At 36.8% G+C, this 23,130-nt stretch overlaps 1 protein-coding gene across 2 annotated transcripts; it reads right to left on the bottom strand.

The window, feature by feature from the left end:
* Positions 1–6,258: 6,258 nt before the first annotated feature.
* Positions 6,259–21,299, bottom strand: PDCD6 (programmed cell death 6). Of its 2 annotated transcripts, none has more exons than XM_063304259.1 (6): positions 21,095–21,299; positions 20,854–20,915; positions 12,567–12,611; positions 9,374–9,532; positions 7,229–7,338; positions 6,259–6,915 (listed from the first exon to the last, which is right to left on the bottom strand). In XM_063304259.1, the coding sequence occupies exons 1-6, from the start codon at positions 21,145–21,147 to the stop codon at positions 6,817–6,819; spliced, it is 528 nt and encodes a 175-aa protein (XP_063160329.1). In that variant the 5' UTR covers positions 21,148–21,299; the 3' UTR covers positions 6,259–6,816. The 2 variants fall into 2 exon arrangements, with proteins under 2 accessions (XP_063160329.1, XP_063160330.1); XM_063304260.1 differs by having other exon boundaries at positions 9,380–9,532; positions 21,095–21,298.
* Between the last annotated feature and the right edge of the window lie 1,831 nt (positions 21,300–23,130).

The raw sequence follows: 23,130 nt of genomic DNA, 5'->3' as shown, positions 1-23,130 counted from the left end.
ATCTGCCCAGAGAGTCACCTGACCCCTGAGAGCCAATGAAAGAAAAGAAGGGGGTTCTGTCAGGTTTGGGGCAGGAAGAGTTTTCGATGGCTTTTGTGAGAATTGGCTGGAGTGCTGGATGAGGGGGTTCCCTCAGGCAAAAAGTTTAGTTAGAATTGTGTTTTCATATTTTATCTCTTTTAACGGCATGTTGTGTGTGGAACCTTATATTCTATTGACAACTTTAATAAAGTTACTTGTTTAAATCCTGGAGTTGACTGGTGGCCTTCTAGCACTTGCCTCAGCTTGGCTGAGCTGCAGACTCCCAAAGTTTTTATTTGGTTTCTTTTTGTATTTAGCCAGACCCAGAGTGGGGTGAGGATTTCCCCTTCAACCCTCTCGTGGTTCCCCAGAGGGCTGGTGGGGAAGGGGAAAGCTGGCTTATAATGAAGAGGTGGTGGCAGCAAGAACTAATTGGCCAATCGCTGTTCACCCACAAGGCCAACAGATTTGTTATGAGATAATCCATGCTTATTTCACCTACCTTTTAAGCTGTTTGATTAACTGCCTTCTTCAGTGCTTTCCACTTAGCTTATCTTTTTATAATTTGGCAGGCTACTTAGAATCACCTCTACAACAACAGTGTGCATAGACAAAACTGGGAAGAAAGAAACTTTTTTTTAACACACCCAATTGTAACAATTTTCTTTTCACCCACACAAAAATGGCACCTAAAAAAAGGCAAATTTTATTTTCACATAAGAGGCAACACGGGATGAGGTATCATCAGTATGCTGATGATACTCAATTGTGTATCTCCATCCTGGGTGAGGTAAGTGATGCTGTGACTGCCCTCTCTCAGTGCCTGGGGTCTGTAGGGGTCTGGATGGGGAACAGCAGGCTTTGGCTGAACCCTGGTAAGACGGAGTGGCTGTGGGTTAAGGGTTCCTCCGTATCCAGGACTTTGTCATCTTTAGTTCTGGATAGGGTTGCACTGCCCTAGACAGACCCGGTGCATAATATGGGGGTCCTCATGAACTCACGGCTCCTGCTGGAAGAGCAGGTGGCAGCCATGGCCGGAAGGGCCTTTCCACAGCTTCATGTTGTGCACCAGTTGCGCCCTTTCCTGGATCAGGAAGCCCTTCGGACGGTCACTCATGCCCTTGTTATCTCCCATATAGACTACTGCAATGCGCTTTACATGGGGCTACCCTTGAAGAGTATTCGGAAGCTTCAGCTATTTTTGGCGCCCCTAGAAGGGCGCACATAACACCTTTGCTAGGTGAGCTGCATTGGATATCAGTTTGCTTCCGGGTCCAATTCAAGGTGTTGGTTATCACCTTTAAAGCCCTACATGGCATGGGACCAGGTTACCTGAGGGACTACCTCTTCCCCGTATTATCAGCCTGTCCCACCCACTCATGCAGAGAGGGCATGCTGCGGACCCCGTCAATAAGAGAATTCCATCTGGCGGGGTCCAGGAGGCAGGCCTTCTCGGCAGTAGCGCCCGCACTTTGGAACATCTTGCCCCCAGAGGTGAGATTAGCCCCATCACTCCTAGCCTTCTGGAGGAAGTTGAAGACCTGGCTCTGCCACCGGGCTTGGGGCAGGGAGGAGAATCAACATACTTGGGGTTGGCTGGTGCCTTGAAGTGCCCCTCCTACATGATGGTTGAAGAGATCATAGCCATCTGGATTTTATGAGCTGGGGTAGTTAAGAAATCATTTTGGTTTTAATGGGATTTTATTGGAATTTTATCATGTATTTATTTGAGTTTTTATTGTATATTTATTCTGTGTGGTAAACCGCCCAGAGTCCCTCTGGTTGGAGGAGATGGGCGGTGACAAATTTGATAAACAAACAAACAAACAAACAGCTCAAAATGTTATTACATTTACTAAATTCTGTCAAAATCAATGCTACTTTTTAAAAAGATTTTGGAATTCTTGTTTTATATTTCTGAGATTAAGCAGTTATCTTTTCAGAGGGGTCTCTGAATTAAAAATACTATCAGTAAGAATTTACCAATAGCTGTTCAAAGAACCAAAACTACAAGTTAACTAGTTCTTGCTTTCACCATTTATTACTATTTCAGTTTGTTGTGAAATAAGGGTAGTGATGTTTTGCACAGGGAGACATAATTTGGCATGAATCTAAAATTATCTTTGTCTTATACTGAACTAGTTTGCCCATTTACTTTTTAAAAATACCTTTGGGAAATAAGCGCTAGGCCATTGTAGGCAATACCTACAATGGCATGTAATTTGTGGGAGCACCTAGAACAGCTTTTCAAAATTCAAGTGTGCCAGTGTCCTTAAAAGGTAGGTGGAATAAGCATGGCTTATCTCATAACAAATCTGTTGGCCTTGAAAGCGCCACATTGTTTTAGTTTTATAATCCTGGAAATGGCATTTGTGGTGTGAATTAAGAGTTAGATTATGTATCTTATGCATGGTTACTGAATCCAAATTCATTGATATTTGTCAGTTGCAGCTAACCTGTTTTATACTAATATTTAAGAGAGAAAGATACAAAAGGTAAATATTTCTAATGTTCTTACTCTATATACTATTGTGCATTATTACCTTTTGGTACATCTAGAAGAAAGATGCTTGCAGAAATGAAGGTAGTAATTAAGCTTTGGACAAAGACTGGGAAGACCCAGGTTCAGGTCCACCCTCAGTCATGGAAACTCAGTGGATGACTTTGGGTTAGTCTCTCAGCTCAACCTATCTCAGAGAGTTGCTAACTGGGGAAAAACCAGAGGAGGAAATGCTACATACACCACCTTGAGTTCCTTGAGAAAGACAGAATATAAATCCTAACAAATAAATAGTAGTGACTCCTCTTTGTCAGTTTTGATCTGTATTACCCAGGAATTATAGATAAATAACATTTGAAATTTGTAATACTATAATTCTTGGAAATGTTTAAATTGCCTCTTTGTTTACTGTACATGCTGTACATCTAGAGGGCTAAGATTCTGCTAGTGTGAAAAATAACAAGGGCATCATCCCAGTCATCATCCCAATAGTTTATCTATCAAAAGCATTCCAGTATAAGGGTTGTATTTTGTTTTTAATATTTCTTTTATTCATTCTTTGTACAGTAGTGTAACAAACCAAACATATAATCTGTTGTTTCATCCAACTCTTCAGCAGTTTGTTGGTGAGGCACCTGTGATCACTGTAACACATTCCAATAAATGTATATTTGTTGCATCTATCTCAAAACGTTTTGGTTTCTTATTTAAGGTGAACTTTTTTTTTTGGCTCACAACACAGGAGACAATTGGCTATTTATCTAATGGGCTTTCACAATTATAGCCCTTACCACAGCATATACCAAGTGTTTCATGCAGCCCTGATTCATCTATTTGTCAAAAGAGAAGAAAAGCTATTTGTATGGCATAAGCTCTAAAGATCATGCAACTATGTCTGCCTTGAAGAGTTCATTTCACTTTCAGCCCAGAGGTTTTGGTAGTGGGATTAATAAGTGAAGCAGTTCAACCAACCTGGTTCAGCAAAAGGCCCCCTACTTTACAACTCCACAAAGCAATAACATAGAATAAAATTGTCAAGATGAGAGTCTAGCACCTGGTAATAGAATGGCAAATATCCGCCCAATGTGGGAGAATATGAGAGATTCATATGATTCAAGAGTGAATTGCATTACTGCCATCTCATATCCTTGTCCAAGACAGTATTACAGAAATTACTCTTCTCAGAAATGTCCTTCTGTGTACCATAATGGGACTGGGTTGATAATCGGATAGCTGCTCTTTTCTTTTCTTTGGGAAACAATGGGCCTGACTGCACATAGTTATGACAAATTAGACTTTGAAGATGATTAGGTATCTTATTCATCCTTTTCTTCAAGAAGAGAATACACACCTAAATAATACAATAAGTAGAAGCGGTAGAAGCCTTTTTGCTAATATTCTGAGCAATATCCAAGGAAAAGATGCAACTACTTTTACAGGCATGCTTCAAATAGCTATCACCCCATTGTCCAGACCTGCATAGGAAGTGCATAAAGTGTCTTATCTTTTACATTAGGTTACTTTAAAAATATTGAACAGTAAGTTGTGGGCTGCATACCTACACATGGTCAGAAAGCTAAGAGGTAGACAGGCTTGGCATAAGCCAGTCCCAGTAGCAAATAGTTGTATTACAAAATCCCCACTGCAGCCCAGGAAGCTACTTATAATGCTTTGGTGTTAAACTGATATAAGATGCAGACTGCAAATATAGCACAAATTTTAAATGGCCTTTTATATACTCGTTATACTTGTCTGCCTTGTGTACAGTATATCACTGTTACTGGACAATCATATGACAAAACTAGTAGCTGCCATACGCATTAGGAAAAACTTACTGAAGAGCAGGGATTTATTCTCAGAAATTTAGCATAACAGTGTTGTATTTATGTGACATTGTATATATCACTATATTTTTGGATATTTTGCCAAATGCAAGGTTTGTAAACTGGAACCAAGTAGACTGTTTAACAAGCGTGTTACTTTAGCTTCATTGTGTCAAGAGCAAATGGTTCTCTCCTTTCAAACCATACGTCGAGCAGGAACACAAATCTTGAATAGAAGTAGGTTCTGAACACCAGGTAATTCTGGGCTTTAAATTATACACCATCCCAGATGTATTAGCATGTATCTGTCAGTCAGTGCAAATGACCTTGGCCTTGGTAATGTTTCAGCAATACATGTAATTGGAGAGGAAACTTACAGGTCAGATACGTTTTAAAGTTTCATTTAGCAGTATGATTGATAGGCACACAGACAGGCCACATGATGAGAAAGTACGGCTGCTTGAATACATAAGCACTAGTAAGAGATTTATTGCTCCCCTCCCTACTTCACAAAACATCCATAAGACAGTAGAACACTTCCTTTTCTTCAGTCAAAAACTAGCCTTCTGCTCTTAAAAGTTCTTCAGTTTGCAGGCTTAGGCTATTACATACCCAAAGAGAAAACAAGATAGAATTTATATGGAAGTGGAGAATACCGCTAAAAGACGTTGTTCAAGGAGACAAAGTTGGGAACAGAATTGACTTCTCGACTAACAAGTGAGATGCAGAAAGAAGGGTCTGTTTAGGAGAGTTTATGTTGTTAGTAGTGCCTGAAGCTTCTTAGTGCAAGCTGGTAAAAGCTATTCTCAGTGTATTTTATTGCATTAAGATTGACAGTAGTTTTTTTTCCTTTCCTAGAGATTAATATCCAGTCATTAGCCCAAATTCGGAGTGAAATCAATGAAGACATAATGGAAGCAGAATGCTGGACTATTCTGTTACTATACAGGTTTAATGACCACTCATTCAGAGACCATTCAGACTTACAACAGCACTGAACAAGTGGTAGTTATGACTTGTCCTTGTACTTATGGCCATTGCAGCTTCCCTGCAGTCACATGATCATGATTTGTGACCTTCCCTGCTGGCTTCCGACAAGCAAAGTCAATGGGGAAGCTGACAGGAAGTCGCAAGTTACCGTCACATGAGGTCCTCGCTTAACATAGGCAACTGGGACAGCTGGAACTGCCATCGCTAAACAGTGTGGTCATGGTTTTTCAAATGACCACATTGCTTAACAACAGAGTTTCTGGTCCCAATTGGCATCATTAAGCAAGGACTACCTGTAGTTTGTACAGCATTTGAAACCAATTTGAAATAATATACTACAGTGTTTAGGATTTCTGAAATTTACTATAACATGATAATTGGTGGGGGGGAGGCGTTGTTAACTCTGTTCTAGTTACTATTTCTACTTGTAATGATTTTGATTTAATGGCATTAAGTCAACACGAGTGGAAATATATATCAGTACATCCCAAATGAGGCTATCAGTTCTACTATTTAGAGATATTCAATTGCCATGTAAATTCAGGACTAATACTCTTCAATGAAATTTCAGAGAATTAAATAGTTTCCCTAGGTTTTCTGTTTTGTGACCTAAGTTAGAGGAAGTAAGTGCACCATATATGACAGTCAGGTTGCTTGCCATATAATAGATAAGATCATAGTGCTGAAGCTCCATGGAGTTAGTAAATTAGGCATGGTTGAAATTGCAGTCTTATGTGGCCATGTACCATTCCAAAGTAGAATGGATCTTGACCCTCCTTCCCTATAGTATGCAGATATTTAGGCTAGCGGTATATCCTAAGCACAGCAACTGCTGAAGGTAAAACTCAGCTCAAAGTTGCAACATGCTTAGTTACAAAACATTTTCACATGCAGTATGGCTGCAAGGATGCATTCATATCCAGCTATATCTCCAAGCCAGAGAGGAAAGGCAGAAAACCTTTTTATTACACCGGAAGATATGGAAAAAGCAGAACTATTCAGCCTTAATAATAAATCTCTGTGCTTACTCAGAATTAAAAAATCCCAGGAAGAAGAACATTAATTTCCTTTTTTTAAAAAAATGATACATGGAACGAGCAGATGAAACCTAATCTAAGTGGGAGAAGAAAATACAAGTGTATATCTTGACATCTGTGCATTTAAGGTCATTCCTGCTGTGAAGACACAGGATAAAAGTTTCATTTGTTTTGCATTTCCTATTATAAAAAGACACATGCAATAGTATGCAAATTTGAATAAGAATTCTGTTTGGCATTTAAACATTACTTCCAGCAATAAAATACACATGATACAGTGCTGAATCTTACAGCTATAGCACCTTTAGCAATGAGTTAACAGAATTTACAGAAGTTAAGCAATTATTTTTAAACCTCTTGTTCTGTATGGAAGAATGAAAGTTATCCATTTCTCTTGTATGCAAGTTTGCAAATTCTATTCCTCGATCACAGACAATATTTACTGTCATACAACTGTGAAGACCATGGAAAGATACTGTTCATAAGACACTTGTATCCAGCCATCCTGATCAGTATCATAGCGTCTGAAGACATCTGTCCATTTCTGGAAGAAAAAAAGTTAGTGTCAAATTGCCTATACACAAAATATCTGAGTTCCATTAGAAAATGCATACAACAACGATGAGGCAGGTATGATCTGTTCTGTACATAATCTAAACTGTGGAGGGGAGCATTTTTCCTACAGATTTTGACAATGAAAGTATTAATCAGGATCCAGAGAAAGGGCTCGGCAAAACTACCAATTCAGTGGTGCACAATATGTAGTTGTGCTTGAATTCAAACATTCATGTCGCATATTTGAAACAACTTGACCATCTCTCTTCATCTGGCCTTTATATTCCCCATTCTATGATTACCTGCAGTACAACACAGCATTGAATGAAGTCATCAAAAGCCACTTGCCCTCTTCTCTGTCTGTCAAATTTATGAATCAGGAGATCATAGAACTGGTCAGTCAGTCGGTATCCTTGACAGAATTGGAAACATCCATGAGCAAAATGTAAAACAATTACATTCTATAATAGCAGAAACGATATTCATATAAGCAAATCAAACAAAAAACAGGAAGTTTCACGTTTGACAGAACAACAGAACGAAAGTGGTTTAATCAAATCCTTCAAGGCTGGTTGTTGCCTTTTTATTTTATGGAAGATCACACTGTCCAGTAAAGCATATTGTGATGATTCTTTATAACAAAATTTATGGCTGAAAACAGAAACAATAAGGAAGCAATGTTTACTGGATTGGTAAAACAATAAATGAAATTAAAATCCTGACATAGTATGTGTTTTTAACCAGCACTGTGCTGTTCAAATACTCCTTCAATCACTTTTTAAAAAAAAATACTCATAAGAATTTGCAGGAATGAAAAGAGTGTTTTATTTAAGTAGGAAGTAATAACCCTGTACATCAAATAATATGTGCACAGGAAGCCATTCTATAATGAAATGTATTTCACAGAATCTGTATTAAGTTAGAAAGCTAAACGTAGTAGGGTTTGCACCTATGAGGAAATGCATTCATCATCATCATCAAACAGATGATGTGGGGAGCTTACAGCTTTATATAAGCCTATGTAATAAGTTTTACTAAAAATTATACTCAGACTTACTCCTTTTATTCCTCAGAGGAACATAAGACTCTTCACCATGAGTACTACAAAATGTTTATAGTACAGTCAGGATAGTTAAATTCATACGGGAAGCAAAGATCAAGCCCAGAAGCCTCATCAGAAAGCTTTGCTACAGCAAAGAAGTGTGAAAAGCTGCTTTTCAGAAACATTACTATTCTACTGGATTAAGAGCAGTGTTATTTTAAATCTGGACATTTGGACCTAAAATGCACCTTGAAGAATGGACTGCTTGAACTTGCTTGCTTTTTCCTTTCCTACACTTTTTCTTATGTGTCATGCTTTTGAAATAATAATTACAAAGACACCTTTGCCAGCTGTTTCATTTTGTGTGTATGTGTAAAATCTTTAAATATTCTTTAAATATTTGTAAAATTATAGGATGAGCATATTCTTAACACTTTCTACCAAGTATTATTTACATTTATAGTAATACTACTTTTAAAACTCATTTAAGATCTAATTCTAACTCCAAAGTGAATGGTAAAGCAGGTTTAATTAACAATGTTGAAAAGGTTATTCATTTTAAACCCCCCCCCCCAAATCTTCAACAGATTTGTAGTCTGTTAACTTAAATACCAGGGTGTATGTTATATTTTGTAAATAACACCACAGAGAAAATTAAAGAAGTGTATCATCTGCTCAGTCCTTTGGGGTAACTCATAAACACCTAGCACTTTTATGTCATTCAAGTCATCAAACTCTCCTTGATGTTTGTGGGTTGATCATGCCCCGACCTGATCAGAATTGTAAATGGGTATGTAGCTGTTCAAATTTAATTCTACCATCTGGGATAAAGCAATACTTATTCTAGGTTAATTAACCTAATCTACAGAACTTAACCCTATTTCCTTTGGGGATACACTATGGGATTCTCTTAGCAGTACTCAGATGAATATTTTTCTTCTAAAATTAAAGATTAATTGGAATCAACCTGTATTCTTAATCACTTAACTCCTTTGTTGTACACTGTTTATATTTTTAGTGGGGGGGCAGAACACATATTGAATATAAACTATTGTTAGGCATACAAACTTTCTAATTCTCATGTGCTTTATGCATCACTAACTCTATTTTATATTGCAACTATAATTCTACGATCACAGGAGTTTTTGAAATAAGCTCTAAATAACTTTTGATTGCTATACTAGGAATTAAACCTATTGCTTAAAAGCATTAATTAATTTAAAGGCCTAATGGCAACCTACTCCAACCTGGGTATCTTCCAGGTGGGTGGAGTTCAACTCCTAGAATTCCCCAGTCAGACTGACAATTACTGAGAATTCTGGGAACTGAAGTCTATACATAAGGAAAGGCTGCATAAGGCTATTTGCTAAAATTGCATAGATTTGTAATAATTACAATGAATTACCAAAACCTGTTAGGGCTTGTTTTAATTCATGTTTGTCAATCATTCCAGAGTTGTCTCTGTCATATGTGCGAAAAACATTCTGCCAGTCAGAGATATATTTCCAGACTCCTGTGAATTCATTGAAGTTTACACCACCTTTGTTTTCTCTGTCAAACATAGCTGAAAAAAATAATGCAAATATTAATCCATCTGTTGTTTTCCATCTTTTGTTAGGTTTAAATTAAATTTAAATTAGAACATAAAAGTAAATAAATAAAATACCTCAAAACTTAATTGTACTGAAATTATTTTCCATTTTTATGCCAAAACAAAACCCCCAAAGCAGCTTCTGTGCAGGGCAAAACAGGGGTTTCAAAGCAAGAAAAAAAGTTCAGTTTTAATATTTTTAAAGAGGAATTCAATTACTTCTCCCATCCTTAGGACCTTCATTAGTCACCACACTTTAAGAACATATGAGTGTGGGATAAATGACCAGCAAGCTATGAAGTTTTTTGTATGTTAAATCTTTTATTGAAAGTTTAAACACTGCATATGTATTTTATAAAATACTGTAATTCAGTAGCATCTGCAGGGTATGTGTCAAAATTGGTAAGATGGTGAACGAAGCATCATGATGCAAGCCCTCCCCATTTTACATGCAATACTTAAACACCCAGATTGAAAAAGGGTAGAGCTTGTATAGTAATCCTCCATCTACCATTGTGCTGATTTTGACATTATATACCCCACAGATGCCACTAGCAATACTACTGGTACTTGTCGTAGTGATACAAGCAGCAACATCTTATTTTATATAACTCAGCAGTTATATAAATATATAATTAGCACTGAAGGGTAGAAAAGTTTTACTTAGTTTTGATGGATGGGGAATCAAGGCTCCTTACATATGTGCTTTCTATACAGTAGTAAGAAGTGTCCAAGGAGATGAATGATGAGAGCAGCAGCATGCGAAACAAGCTCTGCTCACTTTTTTTGCCTTTATTTAATAAAGCAGAAGAAAAACATATAAAACAATAGCAAAAGAAAAAAAAGAAAAGAGAAAAACAATTATTGTACAAACATATAAAAAGGGGCAGAGTTTCCATTGTGATTGCACAATGCTGCTTTCATTTTGATAAAAGCATTGGATCCTGCAGACACATCTCTGTATCAATTAACACTGCTCGTTCTCTGTATTTCAAGCCTTCAGAATCATAAATTGAGAAAAGATGAATAAATCAATGTTTCAAGAATAGCTTCTTAAATTAGAAAATAACTCATATTTATTATTTTATTTAACCGCCCAGAACTGCTGGGAGTCGGGTGACATATTTATTTATTTATTAAGTGCCTGGTACACAACATCAAGAAACTTACAGTTCTAATAATAATGGAAAAGTACCTCTTTCATGTTTATGAATGTTTTTCTTTGTCCAGTTCAGAGGCAAGTGCCTTTGATACGTTTTAGAGTATATGTCCCATTACATCCAACCTGTAAATATTGTCTATAGCCCTGAATTTCTGGAGGGCACAAGGTTGCTTATGGAAGGGATGTGCAAAACATTTCTAATTTGAAAACCTCTATTTTGAATGTAAAACAGCTTTTTCACTTGCTCTGGAAATGTTCCAAGGTCAAAACCAGCTATTTTGAGGTTGGAGCCCTCTGTCTCAAACTCAAAACACCTCAAGAATCATTGGGACAGGATGATATGCATTCTAAATACTCTACACATCCCTATTGTGTATCAGTTACTGAAAAGTTGGCATAGAGAACTATACCACTTGCCTTTTGGAGGAAGAGTGGAATACAAATAATAACAACAAATGTTCTTCAAGTTTTACAGACAGAACGGAAAGAGAATTGGATTTTCCAAGTTTCTCTCCAAATATTCAAGCCATGGTTCAAAGTTTAGGATTTTTTGTTATAAAAAGCATTTGGTCACAATGTAAGGTGTTACCATATATACTTGCCGATAAGCCAAGAATTTTAGGCTCCAAAATACATCCTCAAAACTGGGTTTGGCTTATCCGCAAGTATATACAGTAATACTTTTTAAAAGCACCTGTATATACTCGTGGAAGAGCCGAACCAAAATACCATGAAAAATGTGCCACCCACACGGATAAGTGAATTGTGAAAATTTAAAATAGAATCTGTTCTGGAAAACAACATTTATTGAGACAAAATATGAAAACAAATGGAGTCCTTCAGAATATATTTTAAAAAATACAAAAATGTCTAGGGTTGGCTTCTCTGCGGGTAGCTCACTTTTCATGGTATTTTGGTTAAAAATTTGAGGAGATGGCCTTATCCCTGAGTATACATGGTAATATGCTTATTCTGCAAAATGACTGCTAATTGTGTAAGGAGATAAATTTTAAGTTTTCTTGTTTTTAGCCACCTTTAGACATTTTGGAAACTGATTGGCAAGATAACAACATTTTAAAATAGAGAAGTAGATTCTGTTCTGCAGTGTCTGTGCAACCTCATGCATAGGTTCTGTACATGCATACATGGAATTTGGAACCTGAATTCTCTCCACTTTCCTATTCAGGAAACAATGATTCACTTTCTTCACCACTGAAATTCCATCAAATGGTACTTCTGTTTTTCATCTAAGAGGAAAATACTGACCAATCCTTTTACATGTTTTTTTTTCTTCTTTCTTTTCTCTGGTTTGTATATTTTCTGCAGGAAGAATAGGCAAGCTTTGTGCTCCGTATTCTGGCTTAGTCTTGGATAGAGTCCTTAAGTCTAACCTAGTCCTTCTGCCCAAAGCAGTCTGCAGAAGTTCCATCTAAATCAGATTTGCTGAACAGAAGGCAAGCTGGAATTTCTGTATCAATAAATGTCTAGGTTTCGTCTTTCTCTTCACCTGCTATGAGATATTTGAAAGGATTTGAAGCAGTATTATGCTGTAGACCCAATTAGGAACACTATGTGACAGCTGTGTCTTTGTTCATAGTATTCCTAAGTTCAAATCTCTAGTGCTGCTAATTTTCTCATAAATATTCAATATTTATTTTTATTAATATAAATTTCTCCCAAATCAGGGACTGCAAAATGCACAGAGAGAAGCAGAAAAACATGCAACTGCACAAGTGACTACATGAAGAATCACAATACCAATTAATAAAGCTCATTTGAAAAGGCTAGTATTTTCAGACCAACACCCTCAAGTATAAAAGCAAATGGAGTTCAAATATTACTTACATAAGATAGATCTAACAGTTGCTGGGTTAAATGGAGTCCATGTTCCTAAAAGAGAAAGGAACAATGCATGGCACACACAGAAACAAGAACATTTCCAAAGTGATAAATGAATGACAATATAATGATTAAAACTTATTAAAATAATAGTACTAATCAATCCTACCTCTCAATTATGTTCATGAGTTAGGCAATCATTTACTTTTATATAAGTTGTGGCTATTTTACCCACTGTTTGATATTTTATGTTTCAATCACCAATAAAGTAGGAGGTCTAAATATGGAGGAATTTTTTTCATATAATAATTTATAAAATCCTATTTCTCCATTAAGAGTAAGCCATCTTTCAAAGTTTCTGTGCTCATTTTGGCCACTCCTTCCCTTGTCTATAAGAAGCAACTGTCTGTACAAATAAGCAAACAACTCCCTTTATTGTCTATTCTCAGACAGAAAAGAAGGCAGTAATAGGTAAGTGTAAGTAGGCCCTGGCAAAATTACAAACAATACACAAAGAACATTTGTTAAAATGAACTTTTGAGTGATTTATCTATGTGTAAAATTCTTAGGTTTCGCTACACCTAAAAAGTATGGTTTCCCTAATTTAATGCAATGAAAGCCATCTTCTAACTACTTCCTTATAATAGGTTTCTGCATATATTCCATAGCCTATAAACAGAGAAATCATTTTCTGTGTTTTTCTCTCTGTAGCACTGTTGGAGCCTATTCTGACCCTTAACAGATTAAGTAAATGTTTGCTGCAGCTCTAGTTCTCCCTGGCTGTCTTTATTGGGGTTTGGATTAAAATTCTCAACATAACTCCAGCTAAAGATCTGATGGCACACAATGCCTGATTTATTATTCACATTAGCTGCCACTGAATAAGTGCGGTGTACAGAATAGACGATGTCGGACAAGTTTGAGAGAGAAGTTTAAATTCCCATTGAACTACGAAGTTTGAGTGCTACGGGTCATTTAAGTTGACCAACAAGAGGATTGTGCCACCTTGAATTATTTGGTGAAAGACAGGGCCATAAACAAAATACTCTTGGTGTATTGAAAAAATCTACCTATTTGGTCACTAAGAGCCAACGACGACTTGATGGCACATAACTTACTTGTACAGGCATGAATAAAATCAAATTTCATAAAGCATGTGTAAAGAAATCAGATCATCAGTATATGTTGGCCAAACTATATTTTTTTAAAAAAAGGATTACTATTGTCAGTAAGTTAAACATGATTTAAAGATACTTGTGTTGTTTTTAATTTTATAATGCAAAATTACATGTGAGACTCATCAATACCCAATAATTTTTTCTTTTTCTTCACTGTTGCATAAAACAGAAATTTTAAATACACTAAAGTGGAATTAACATTTTCCCAGATTAAGTTAAATAAAACAGATCCTTACACAATAGTCTAGGATACAAGAAAGCATCTGCAAGAGGTCTGTTTGCAGTTGAAGGCAGTAGAGATAAAAGAAGGCATACCCCCCAAAAGATCATGGCTCTTGAAAGAATTTTTTTTAAGACAGATTAAATTCTAGTTTATTAGCTTATGGACTGAAAAAGAAAATGAAAAATCATCTTCTATTAAATTTCCTACTTGCAGATTAATTTATAATACTAAGGAAATTGTTTTATATTTTAAGAAATTTTCAAACAATTCATAAATGTGAACCCATTGATGAATTAGTATAACTCAAGACTATAAAGATTTTCTGAATATTTTAATTAGTTTAGACTACTGGTTCTTAAACTGTTTATTGATTGATTGATTGATCAAATTTAGCCACTGCCCATCTCCCCCAAAAGAGGGACTCAATTTTTGACCCAATTACCCTTTTTCCAGGTCTAGAATAATCTTATTACCCCCACAAAAAAACAAAACAAAACAAAACACCAGACTCTGTTGTTTTACACAAGTGTCTCAGTAGTGGCAGTCCCAAACTGGATCCCTGACTCACAAATAAGCAATTAGAAATTGCTCCATTACCACAGGATATGCCCAAATTCCCCTTTAGGGGTAATTACCCCAATTGAAGAACCACTGGTTTAGACAAAAATAAGGAAGCCATACAGAGGGTAAATCTGATGAATCTCTGGATGTTGATGGGTTGCAAGGGGAATTTTATAAAATATTTGATAGCTCAATATTCTGTTTCATGTTGCTAATATATTTTGTGAGGTAGAGAAATACTATAAACATGGAAAGAAGCACAAATAACATTGCTCATAAAAAATAAAAATACAGAGAAAGGCAATTACAAATGGATTTACAGAGATTATCAAGCAAAAATTAGTACAGATACTTACTATTTGAGAGTAATCATACTTTTATATCCAGAGAAACTGCATATTTTTAAAATTTAAAACCATTAATTAGGAATATTACTCAAAAGCTTAATTTATGGAAACCATTAAAACTATCCTGGTTGGGGAAAAAGACACAGTCAAAATGTTTATTTTACTATGTTTTCTCTCTAAAGTAATTACCCAGAAATGGCAGAAGATAATAAATAACTTGATGGCATGGCCCTGCTGGACTCGTCTTCTGAAGAGGAAGAGGAAGCAGCGCCAGGGGCTTCCAGGGATAATAATCCTGGAGAGGATGATTCCAACAGTGCTGAAGCCAATGAATCCACTCTGGCTGAGGCAGATCCCAGAGTGGGGTCAGAACCCAGGATTCCCGGCCTGCACCCACTGACAGCCTCTCAGACTGAGTTTACCCACCCAGTCCCAAGCAGAGGCGAGTTTTGAAGGTACAGCAGCAGAGGGCTGCTGAGCATCACAGGTGCTGAAACAGAAAACTCTATACGTGATGGTAAAAGGGCAGAGGTTTAGAGTCAAGACTATAAGTATATTTGGCAACGCCTGTAGGAGGAAGATACTTGCCTTATCTGCACTGCTGTATGTAATTTGATATTACAGTTCAGTACAGTTGAATAGTATGTATTATTATTGAATTAGTGGTTGGAATATGGAAGAAGTTGGAGCAGTACCAATTTTTAGCTGTTCAAAAAAAGGATAGGGAAAGATCAACTCCCTTTCTGTATAGCGTATCTGTAGTTTGGAAGAGATGGCAAAGTAAATTGATTTCAGTATCTCTACTGTTATAACCTTTTTTATTCCATTCTTCTTTTTTCAATAAAGACAATTATTCTAAGGGTTGTAATAGAAAAAGACTGTACAGCCTTAGAGATCTCATTTCAGACTTTAGCACTTGAAGAGTATTTATTGTCTTGGATGCAGATACATCAGATTTTATGCTTTGTAGTGATACTCTCTGCAACAGCCACCCCAACTTTGATCTTCCCACCATACCATTTATTTTTTTCCTTCGCCTTGTCGTATTTATGGATCTCTCTCCTGCTTGCTGCTGTATTTCTTTTAGCAGCTCAACCACACTACCTGCTCTAGGTTCAAGGATCAAGCTATTCAGGTAACCATAGTGGGGAAAATGAATTTTTTCAAGAGTAAAACATCAAATCAGTAAATTACTTCTGTGAAATTTCTTATATGTGTTGTTTTAGAGGTGGGAAATAAATCATATGGTTTACATAACAGGTGAGAGAACATTATTAACTTTATGCACTGTTATCTATCGCCTCAATCCCCTTAGATTCTCAGTGACTAAAAAACTCATTAAATTTTTAATTTTATTACTATTAATTATATCAATTTTCATCCTTGAAGCATGGCCCTCAGATCCCCATTCAAAGGCAAAAATAGCCTCAGCCTGAAAAAGGTTATGCAGCCTGAACTTAGACTGCAACCATACAGGTTTTTCCAAGTCAATGATCACACTTGGTCTTTTGAGTGGAATACTCCAAAAATCTGTAGATGGGCCACAATAAAAAACATTTCATTTCATTTATTTTTAATTAAAATAATTCAAATTAAATAATACAATTTTACTCTTGTGATTTTTGTTGTTTATTCATTCAGTCGCTTCCAACTCTTCGTGACTTCATGGACCAGCCCACGCCAGAGCTTCCTGTTGGTTGTCAACACCCCCAGCTCCCCCAGGGATTCAAAATTTCAACTCAAATCTACAAAACTGGGGGTGGAAGGGGGAGACAAACTGATGTGTTTTTGGTAGGTTTTCCCCGAGATTTAACATTTGCTCTTTGTGAGAGAAAAACCCACAGTCTGGCTTCAATTTTCAGGGAGGACCATTAGAACAAGGTATGCTCTGTAGAAATGTGGGTAGAATATACATAATTTCCATGCTACAATTTGCACTAAAAGATCCCTGTTTTAGGAGGGCTTGAAAACTCAAGACAGTAAGACTAGTATCCTTCATTCTGCTCTTCAGCTATTTGCAATGGTGTCCAGAAATAACAAAAAGTAGTACAGAGTACTGTTAGATGCTTGGCTATTCACAAGAAACTACATTAAATCCTAACCTTTCTAGCTATAACTTATTTTCTAAACAGCTATACCTTTGTCATTAAAGCTCCACTTTGAAGACAGAAATTTCTAGCCATTTACCAAATTAATCCTACGGGCCATACAATGAATATGGAGAACTTAAAAGAGAAATCTGAGAAGAGTCATAAATATGCCTCATTTACTAACCTGCTTTCTTAACCATTATTTATTGAACTAGTCAACTACCTAAGTTCATACAACACAGGGAACCCCGAAGAAGCTCACCAATATAAGCCCTTCTATACAGTACAAACCCAGATTGGCAGATAGACAGACATCTCAGAAATTTGTACTTTTTTGGTGCACGTAAACACTACTTGATAAACACCTACATGATGATCAACCACTAGTTCTGCAAGCAATTAACTCTTCATTATATGCACAAAAAGCATTCAAGCAATTACCAGGAAATAGAATTGAAGCACTGGCTCTGAGCCAGACAATTTCCCCTAGTTACACTCCCAACTTGGAGCAGGTCCCACCTTTCATAGTTTTCCCCTTTCAGCATTCAGGTTAACATATGGATACAGCCTCAAAGAGTTGGAATACACCATCTAGGCTATTGAGTCTAACCACGCTGCACACTGGAATCTAAACTATCTGCCACAGATGGCTGTCCAACCTTCTTAAATACATCCATCAACAGGAAGTTTTTGGTTCTACAGTCAAATTACCCTTACTGTTAGAAAATATCTCCTAATAACGATAACTGGAAACATTTTTTCTTTACACTATTAATCATGCCCATATCTAGAACACAATACACTTTTCCTTTATTTAAATGAACTTGATGAACTGGCTGAATTCTCAATTTTACAGAAATAAATCTGTAAAATACTTTTATATCAAGTTATATTCTTCAGTTTATGCAAAAGTGAATATTAGAACCATTAAAATGAATTACTAATGCACTAATTGCCCTTCTCTCCCCTCTAATTTGGGCTTGGGAAAATGCTGTAATATTTGATCTATAAAGACATCTCTCTTGATATCCTAATTTATAAATTCCTCAAACATATTCATCAAATAAGGAATACTTACCTTTCTTCATTTAATTTCTAGCAACACCTATTCTTTCCTCACTGTAAGTCAAGCTTACAACCTCAGAGCACCTAGTATGTCAGCCCTACAAGATAGACCAGACCAAGTAACAGATTGTACCAAAAAGGTATCCATTTATTGACAATTTTTAATTTGTGTGCAGTGATCTCTCTCTTAAATGCTTCGGTTGTTTTACTAATCTGTATCTGCTATACATTATCACTTGTTTGTGTATCAGCATAAGCTGCACTATAATCTGAAAGTACTTTAACCGATGTAATCTTACTTACAGGGCTGGTGATCTCTTCAGCATCATGAACAGGGGCCACATATGTAAAGGCCTATCAATATATTTGTTATTAACTGGTTTTGTTTTAAATAATCTCCATGGATTAGTTTATCTTGAATGAGAATATTTTCAATCAATCACAAACTAGTTTGTTCCAGTTTGCTGGAGTCTTTCTTAATACATGGTGCCTAGTATTGAATACAACACTGAAGGTAGAGTTTGACCAACACAGGAGAAACTAGAACTGTTACTTTCCCATGATTAGGAAATGAGCCAAATCTGATGCACTTGTTTTTGCAGCCACATTACACACTGAATATTAGTCAACAATATTCTGAATGGCAATGAATAATGCTGCTCCTATTAATTACATGAGAAACTCTGTACGGATATGACAGGTCATTTCAACAGCATCTGTGGGAGGTATTGGTGTCCAAAATTGGCAAGAAGGTGGACAGAGCATTGCAGTGCAAACTTCACCTCTTCTGAACGTGCATGAGAGGATGTCAAATCGTACAACTTCCATCTCTGCCACAAAATTAAAAAGAACTGTGATTTTCATATATGATAGTGTAAACTGGTATAGTACCCTTTTCATACACCTCAGTAGAGACCACAGTTTCTCAACCAGGGTTCTGTGGAACTCTAGGGTTCCGTGAGAGGTCACTAGGGGTTCCCTAGGAGATCACGATTTATTTTTAAAATTATTTCAAATTTGGGCAACTTCATATTAAAGAGTTAAGTTTCATTCTTTATTTTTAGTTTAAGAACACTGTTAATGCCTGTAATATAGGCCTACACATGAAACAAATATAATAATTTTGTAACTTGTGGCCTATATTTAAGCCTGAATGTGCAGGAGTTCCTCAAGGCCTGAAAAATATTTCAAGGGTCAAAAGGTTGAGAAAGGCTGGTGTAGACAATGTAGTGATTATGTCTCAAGTTCGTTATCTGTTGTGTAGAAATAGAAACCATCACAAGAAAGAAATCCTATTAAAACATTGGGAACTAGACAAAAAGAAGCTAGGATTGATAGATAACACTAAATGTGATCAGGCAGAAGAATCCCAGTTGCCTTAGGTCATGACTTTTTCAGCAGCACCTTCTGACATCAGTTGTAATGAATACTGTTTATACCTTTCAAAATATTAAACTAGTACCTAAAATTCTTAATTATATAGTGAAATAACATCTGAATTGAACAAACCCAAAGAAAAGTTGCTTCTTGCCCTTGATTCAGTTCATTACCACAAACCTTCTGTAATCCTTCTTTACAAACATACAATTCACCACAAACTGAAAACCACATCATTTCAAATTTTTCTTCACTGTATTTTAATGGAATGCAATGAAGAGAGTATGTTTTTGTAATATTTCAGTTATATATAACCTGAAAACAATATTCAGTATCTTTTTTTATGATTTATATACCTCTTCTTTAATTGAATCATCACAGCAAAACCCTTCAGCTGTTATAACAAATTTTAAGAACCCTCCTAAATCCTTATTATACTTAGTGATACCAGCTTTTGAAATCAAGCTTTCACAAGTTTGTCTACTTCTTTATATTCAACTGCTTCACTGTTCTTTAAAATTAATCAATCACTATGACTCTCATTTTGGTGAACTGACTACTTTGTTTCAACTAAATATTTTGAATTGCCTCCCTTTTCACACATATCTCTATTTCAAGACAGGTTACTACAGGCAAAAAATTATTTTAATTTATACAGGTAAAGTCTCCCGGAAGTTGAAGTTTACTTCTGGTGACTACATGGACACGCTCATAGAGTTTTCTTAGCAGCAACAAGGAAATTGTTTGTCATGGTCTTCCTAAGGAATGTTCTTTTGACATCCTTGTTTAATCTTGTTAATTCCTGGTCGTTTCTCTTTAGGAAATAACCAGATCTGCCCTCTTTACCTATTTGAGAGCAGCAAGGTGTAATTATCTCAACAATCCCTACTTCACAAAATTACAATAAAATACAATAAAAGTAATAAAAACATGGAATTTTGCCTCCATATTTTTCTAGAAAAAATATTTAGCTTGACATTATTCTAATCAGCATTTGTAACTATAAAACCAAAAGGATGTAATTAAATTAATTATTATGAATCAGCTACACTGAACTTTAGTTTTAGAAGGAGATGGGGAAGTAGCTTGGAACAGGAATTTACCAGTGTCACTGTATAAAGGTTATTTTTCTAGGAATTGACTAGCCAGTTCCAGTTGCTACCACTGAATTTTAATACATTTATCCTTCTGTCTTTAGATTATTCATATTGGAATAGAAAACACTCCTGCCATATAACAGTACACATCACAGGAGGAGAGGGAGAGATCCTGTGTTCTCCAGACTCACTAAAGTACCAAGTAGTCAACTACATTTGAACCTAGCAAGATATACAAACTGGGTTAACCAAACGCAGTATGGTTAAGTGAAACATTAAAATCGGCGTTGTGTGAATGCAACCGGTGTGCTTGTTACCAAAGCACCACTTCTAGGAAGTAGAGAGGATATCCTACCATTGGAAAGCGCTTGCTGGAGCTCGGTGTCGGAGATGATACCGCTACGATCCTTATCAACCCTGAGATCAAACACAAGAAAGTAATTACGACGCGGGACTAGATCAGGAGCAAAGAAGACCCAGACCCAGAATTCCCGACGCGGAAGGAGGAAGCCGAAGGCGCCTTCCCCGATTCCGCCTTACCAGTCTTCTCCCTGACAAGGGGGAGAGGATGAGAAGAGAAACTTCGCAAGGCTCACCTTTGGAAGACTCCCCACAAGAAGCTCGGGTCGGACATGCTCATTGCCGCCATGCCCGCACCAGCCTCGCTGCGGAAAGAAGAAAACCAACCCCACCGCTGTTCGCTTATGGAAGCGGCCCTTCTCAGAACCAGTTCCGGGTTTCAGTCTGAGCTGCTGTGAGAAAAGAGGAACCAGCCGCCCTCGCTGCTCTTACACAAATCCTGACGCACCCAATTCGGCGGGAGGGCGGAGGCTCTTCAGACGAAGCTCCTGATTGGAGTCATGAAAAGGGGGCCGGACTAAAAGGGCGTTTTGAAGCCGATTTCTACTGGGCCTTGTTGTGTTTGAAGATATTGCCTAAACCCAGCCAAGCATGATTAGCGAAAATACTGGCTTGGCCTGAGTATGTTGGGAGAACCAGCCCCTCTTACAGATGGTTACTACCTATTTAAATCTTAACTATACACAGTATGGCGTACTGTTGTCAAACTCTGATGTGCGATTAATTTATCCTTTAGGGCAGTGCCTCTCAAACTTGGCAACTAACAAGTGTGGACTTCAAATCCCAAAATTCCCCAGCCAGCATGGAGAGCTGGCTGGAGAATTTTGGGAGCTGAAGTCCACACTTAAAGTCAACAAGTTTGAGAGACATTGGTTTAAGGCTTCTGGAAGCCTTAAGATGTCAGATCTGGACTGCAAAAATCAAGAGGACCGGTAGAAGGCAGCAAAGGGATTTTTCTGTGTGCTTTGCTGCCAGCTGATCGTTACCCAGCTCACAGCCCAGATTTTGGGACCCAAGCAAACACTCTGATGCCTTAGATGAATTAGGCCATATGATTTGATCTGGCTTAGCAAGCTATGCAAACAGTTACCATGGTTTGTCACAAGTATTGAATCATAAATTCATCTTTACTGGCTGTGTTTGCATGACACTCAAGGCTAAAATGTAGTTGGCAAGTTTGTGGTTCACTATATTGCATGAATATAGACAATTATATGTGCAAATCTAACCACTGACTTGGGGAATGAAGGAATCCTACAAAGCACATATGAAGACAGGTTCACCCAACACACTAAACTGTTATGTGGATTGTTCTGTATGATCTAGATAATGTAGTTTATTCACTTAACTATTATTAAACAAACCATGCCTCAACATGTTATGTACATTCAGCCATCAGTCTGAACATCCGGATAGGGACCCTTGCCACATGAACTGATAGACTGAGGGGCACAATTTAAAACTAATTTTAAATTAGTTTTGGTTAATTAAAGTATCCAACAACTATTTTTATGTTTCTTGCCAAAAATGAGGGGAGAGAGAGAAATTACTACCCTTGTCCAGTAGTTTGCTGCTCAATTTTGTCACATAACTTCCAGCACACCAGTTGCCTCACTCTTGCTAAATCTGGGTTTATTTATCCATGATTGATTGAAAAAACAATTGGCTAAGTTCATGGTACAATAAACCATGTTGATTTAGTGAATTAAATTCTGTTTATTTTCAGTGAAAAGGAAAGCGTGCATACATTATAAATGTCAGTAGTTGATATGGCTATTTGAGATTCAAACCAACTCTGCCTTTTGGTCACTTATCATTTGAATGATAATCTGAACCATTAACTGGCCGATCCCATTTAGGTTTTGCATGTTGTGTAAAGTTAATCTAAATTATTTGATTTTCTGGGTTTATGAGACCTCAGAAAATTGTGTTGCAAAACCCTTGTATCATAAAAAACATGTTTCAGCAGCTAAAGACTGTACCTTTCATTTTTTAAGTGCTTAATCACTATGGGTAAAGGAGAATGTGAGGTTTTGAGGGGCACTGAAGTATTTTAAATTAGTTTTGGTTCATTAAAGTATCCAATAACTATTTTTATGTTGTTTCTTGCCAAAAACGAGGAGGGAAGAGAGGGAAATTACACCTGCCCCTGTCCAGTAGTTTGCTGCTCAATTTTGTCACACAAGTTCCAGCATACCAGTTGCCTCACTCCGTATGTAAACTGGGATTTTGGGACTGGCTACTCCAACAATGGCAGTCATTTTGGTAAGAG

Source organism: Candoia aspera, chromosome 4 (genome assembly GCF_035149785.1).
Source record: "Candoia aspera isolate rCanAsp1 chromosome 4, rCanAsp1.hap2, whole genome shotgun sequence".
In the NCBI taxonomy this organism is placed as follows: Eukaryota; Metazoa; Chordata; class Lepidosauria; order Squamata; family Boidae; genus Candoia; species Candoia aspera.
The sequence above is the reverse complement of the archived record's forward strand: the minus strand, read 5'-3'. Positions and strand labels throughout refer to the sequence as shown.

Coding starts and splice junctions, on each gene's coding strand:
- PDCD6 (XM_063304259.1), bottom strand. CDS start 21,147: ATGGCGGCAATGAGCATGTCCGACCCGAGCTTCTTGTGGGGAGTCTTC. Junction 12,612..20,853: donor CCAGCAAGCGCTTTCCAATG/GTAGGATATCCT, acceptor TTTCTCTTTTAG/GAACATGGACTCCATTTAAC. Junction 6,916..7,228: donor AATGCTGTGTTGTACTGCAG/GTAATCATAGAA, acceptor TTTTTCTTCCAG/AAATGGACAGATGTCTTCAG.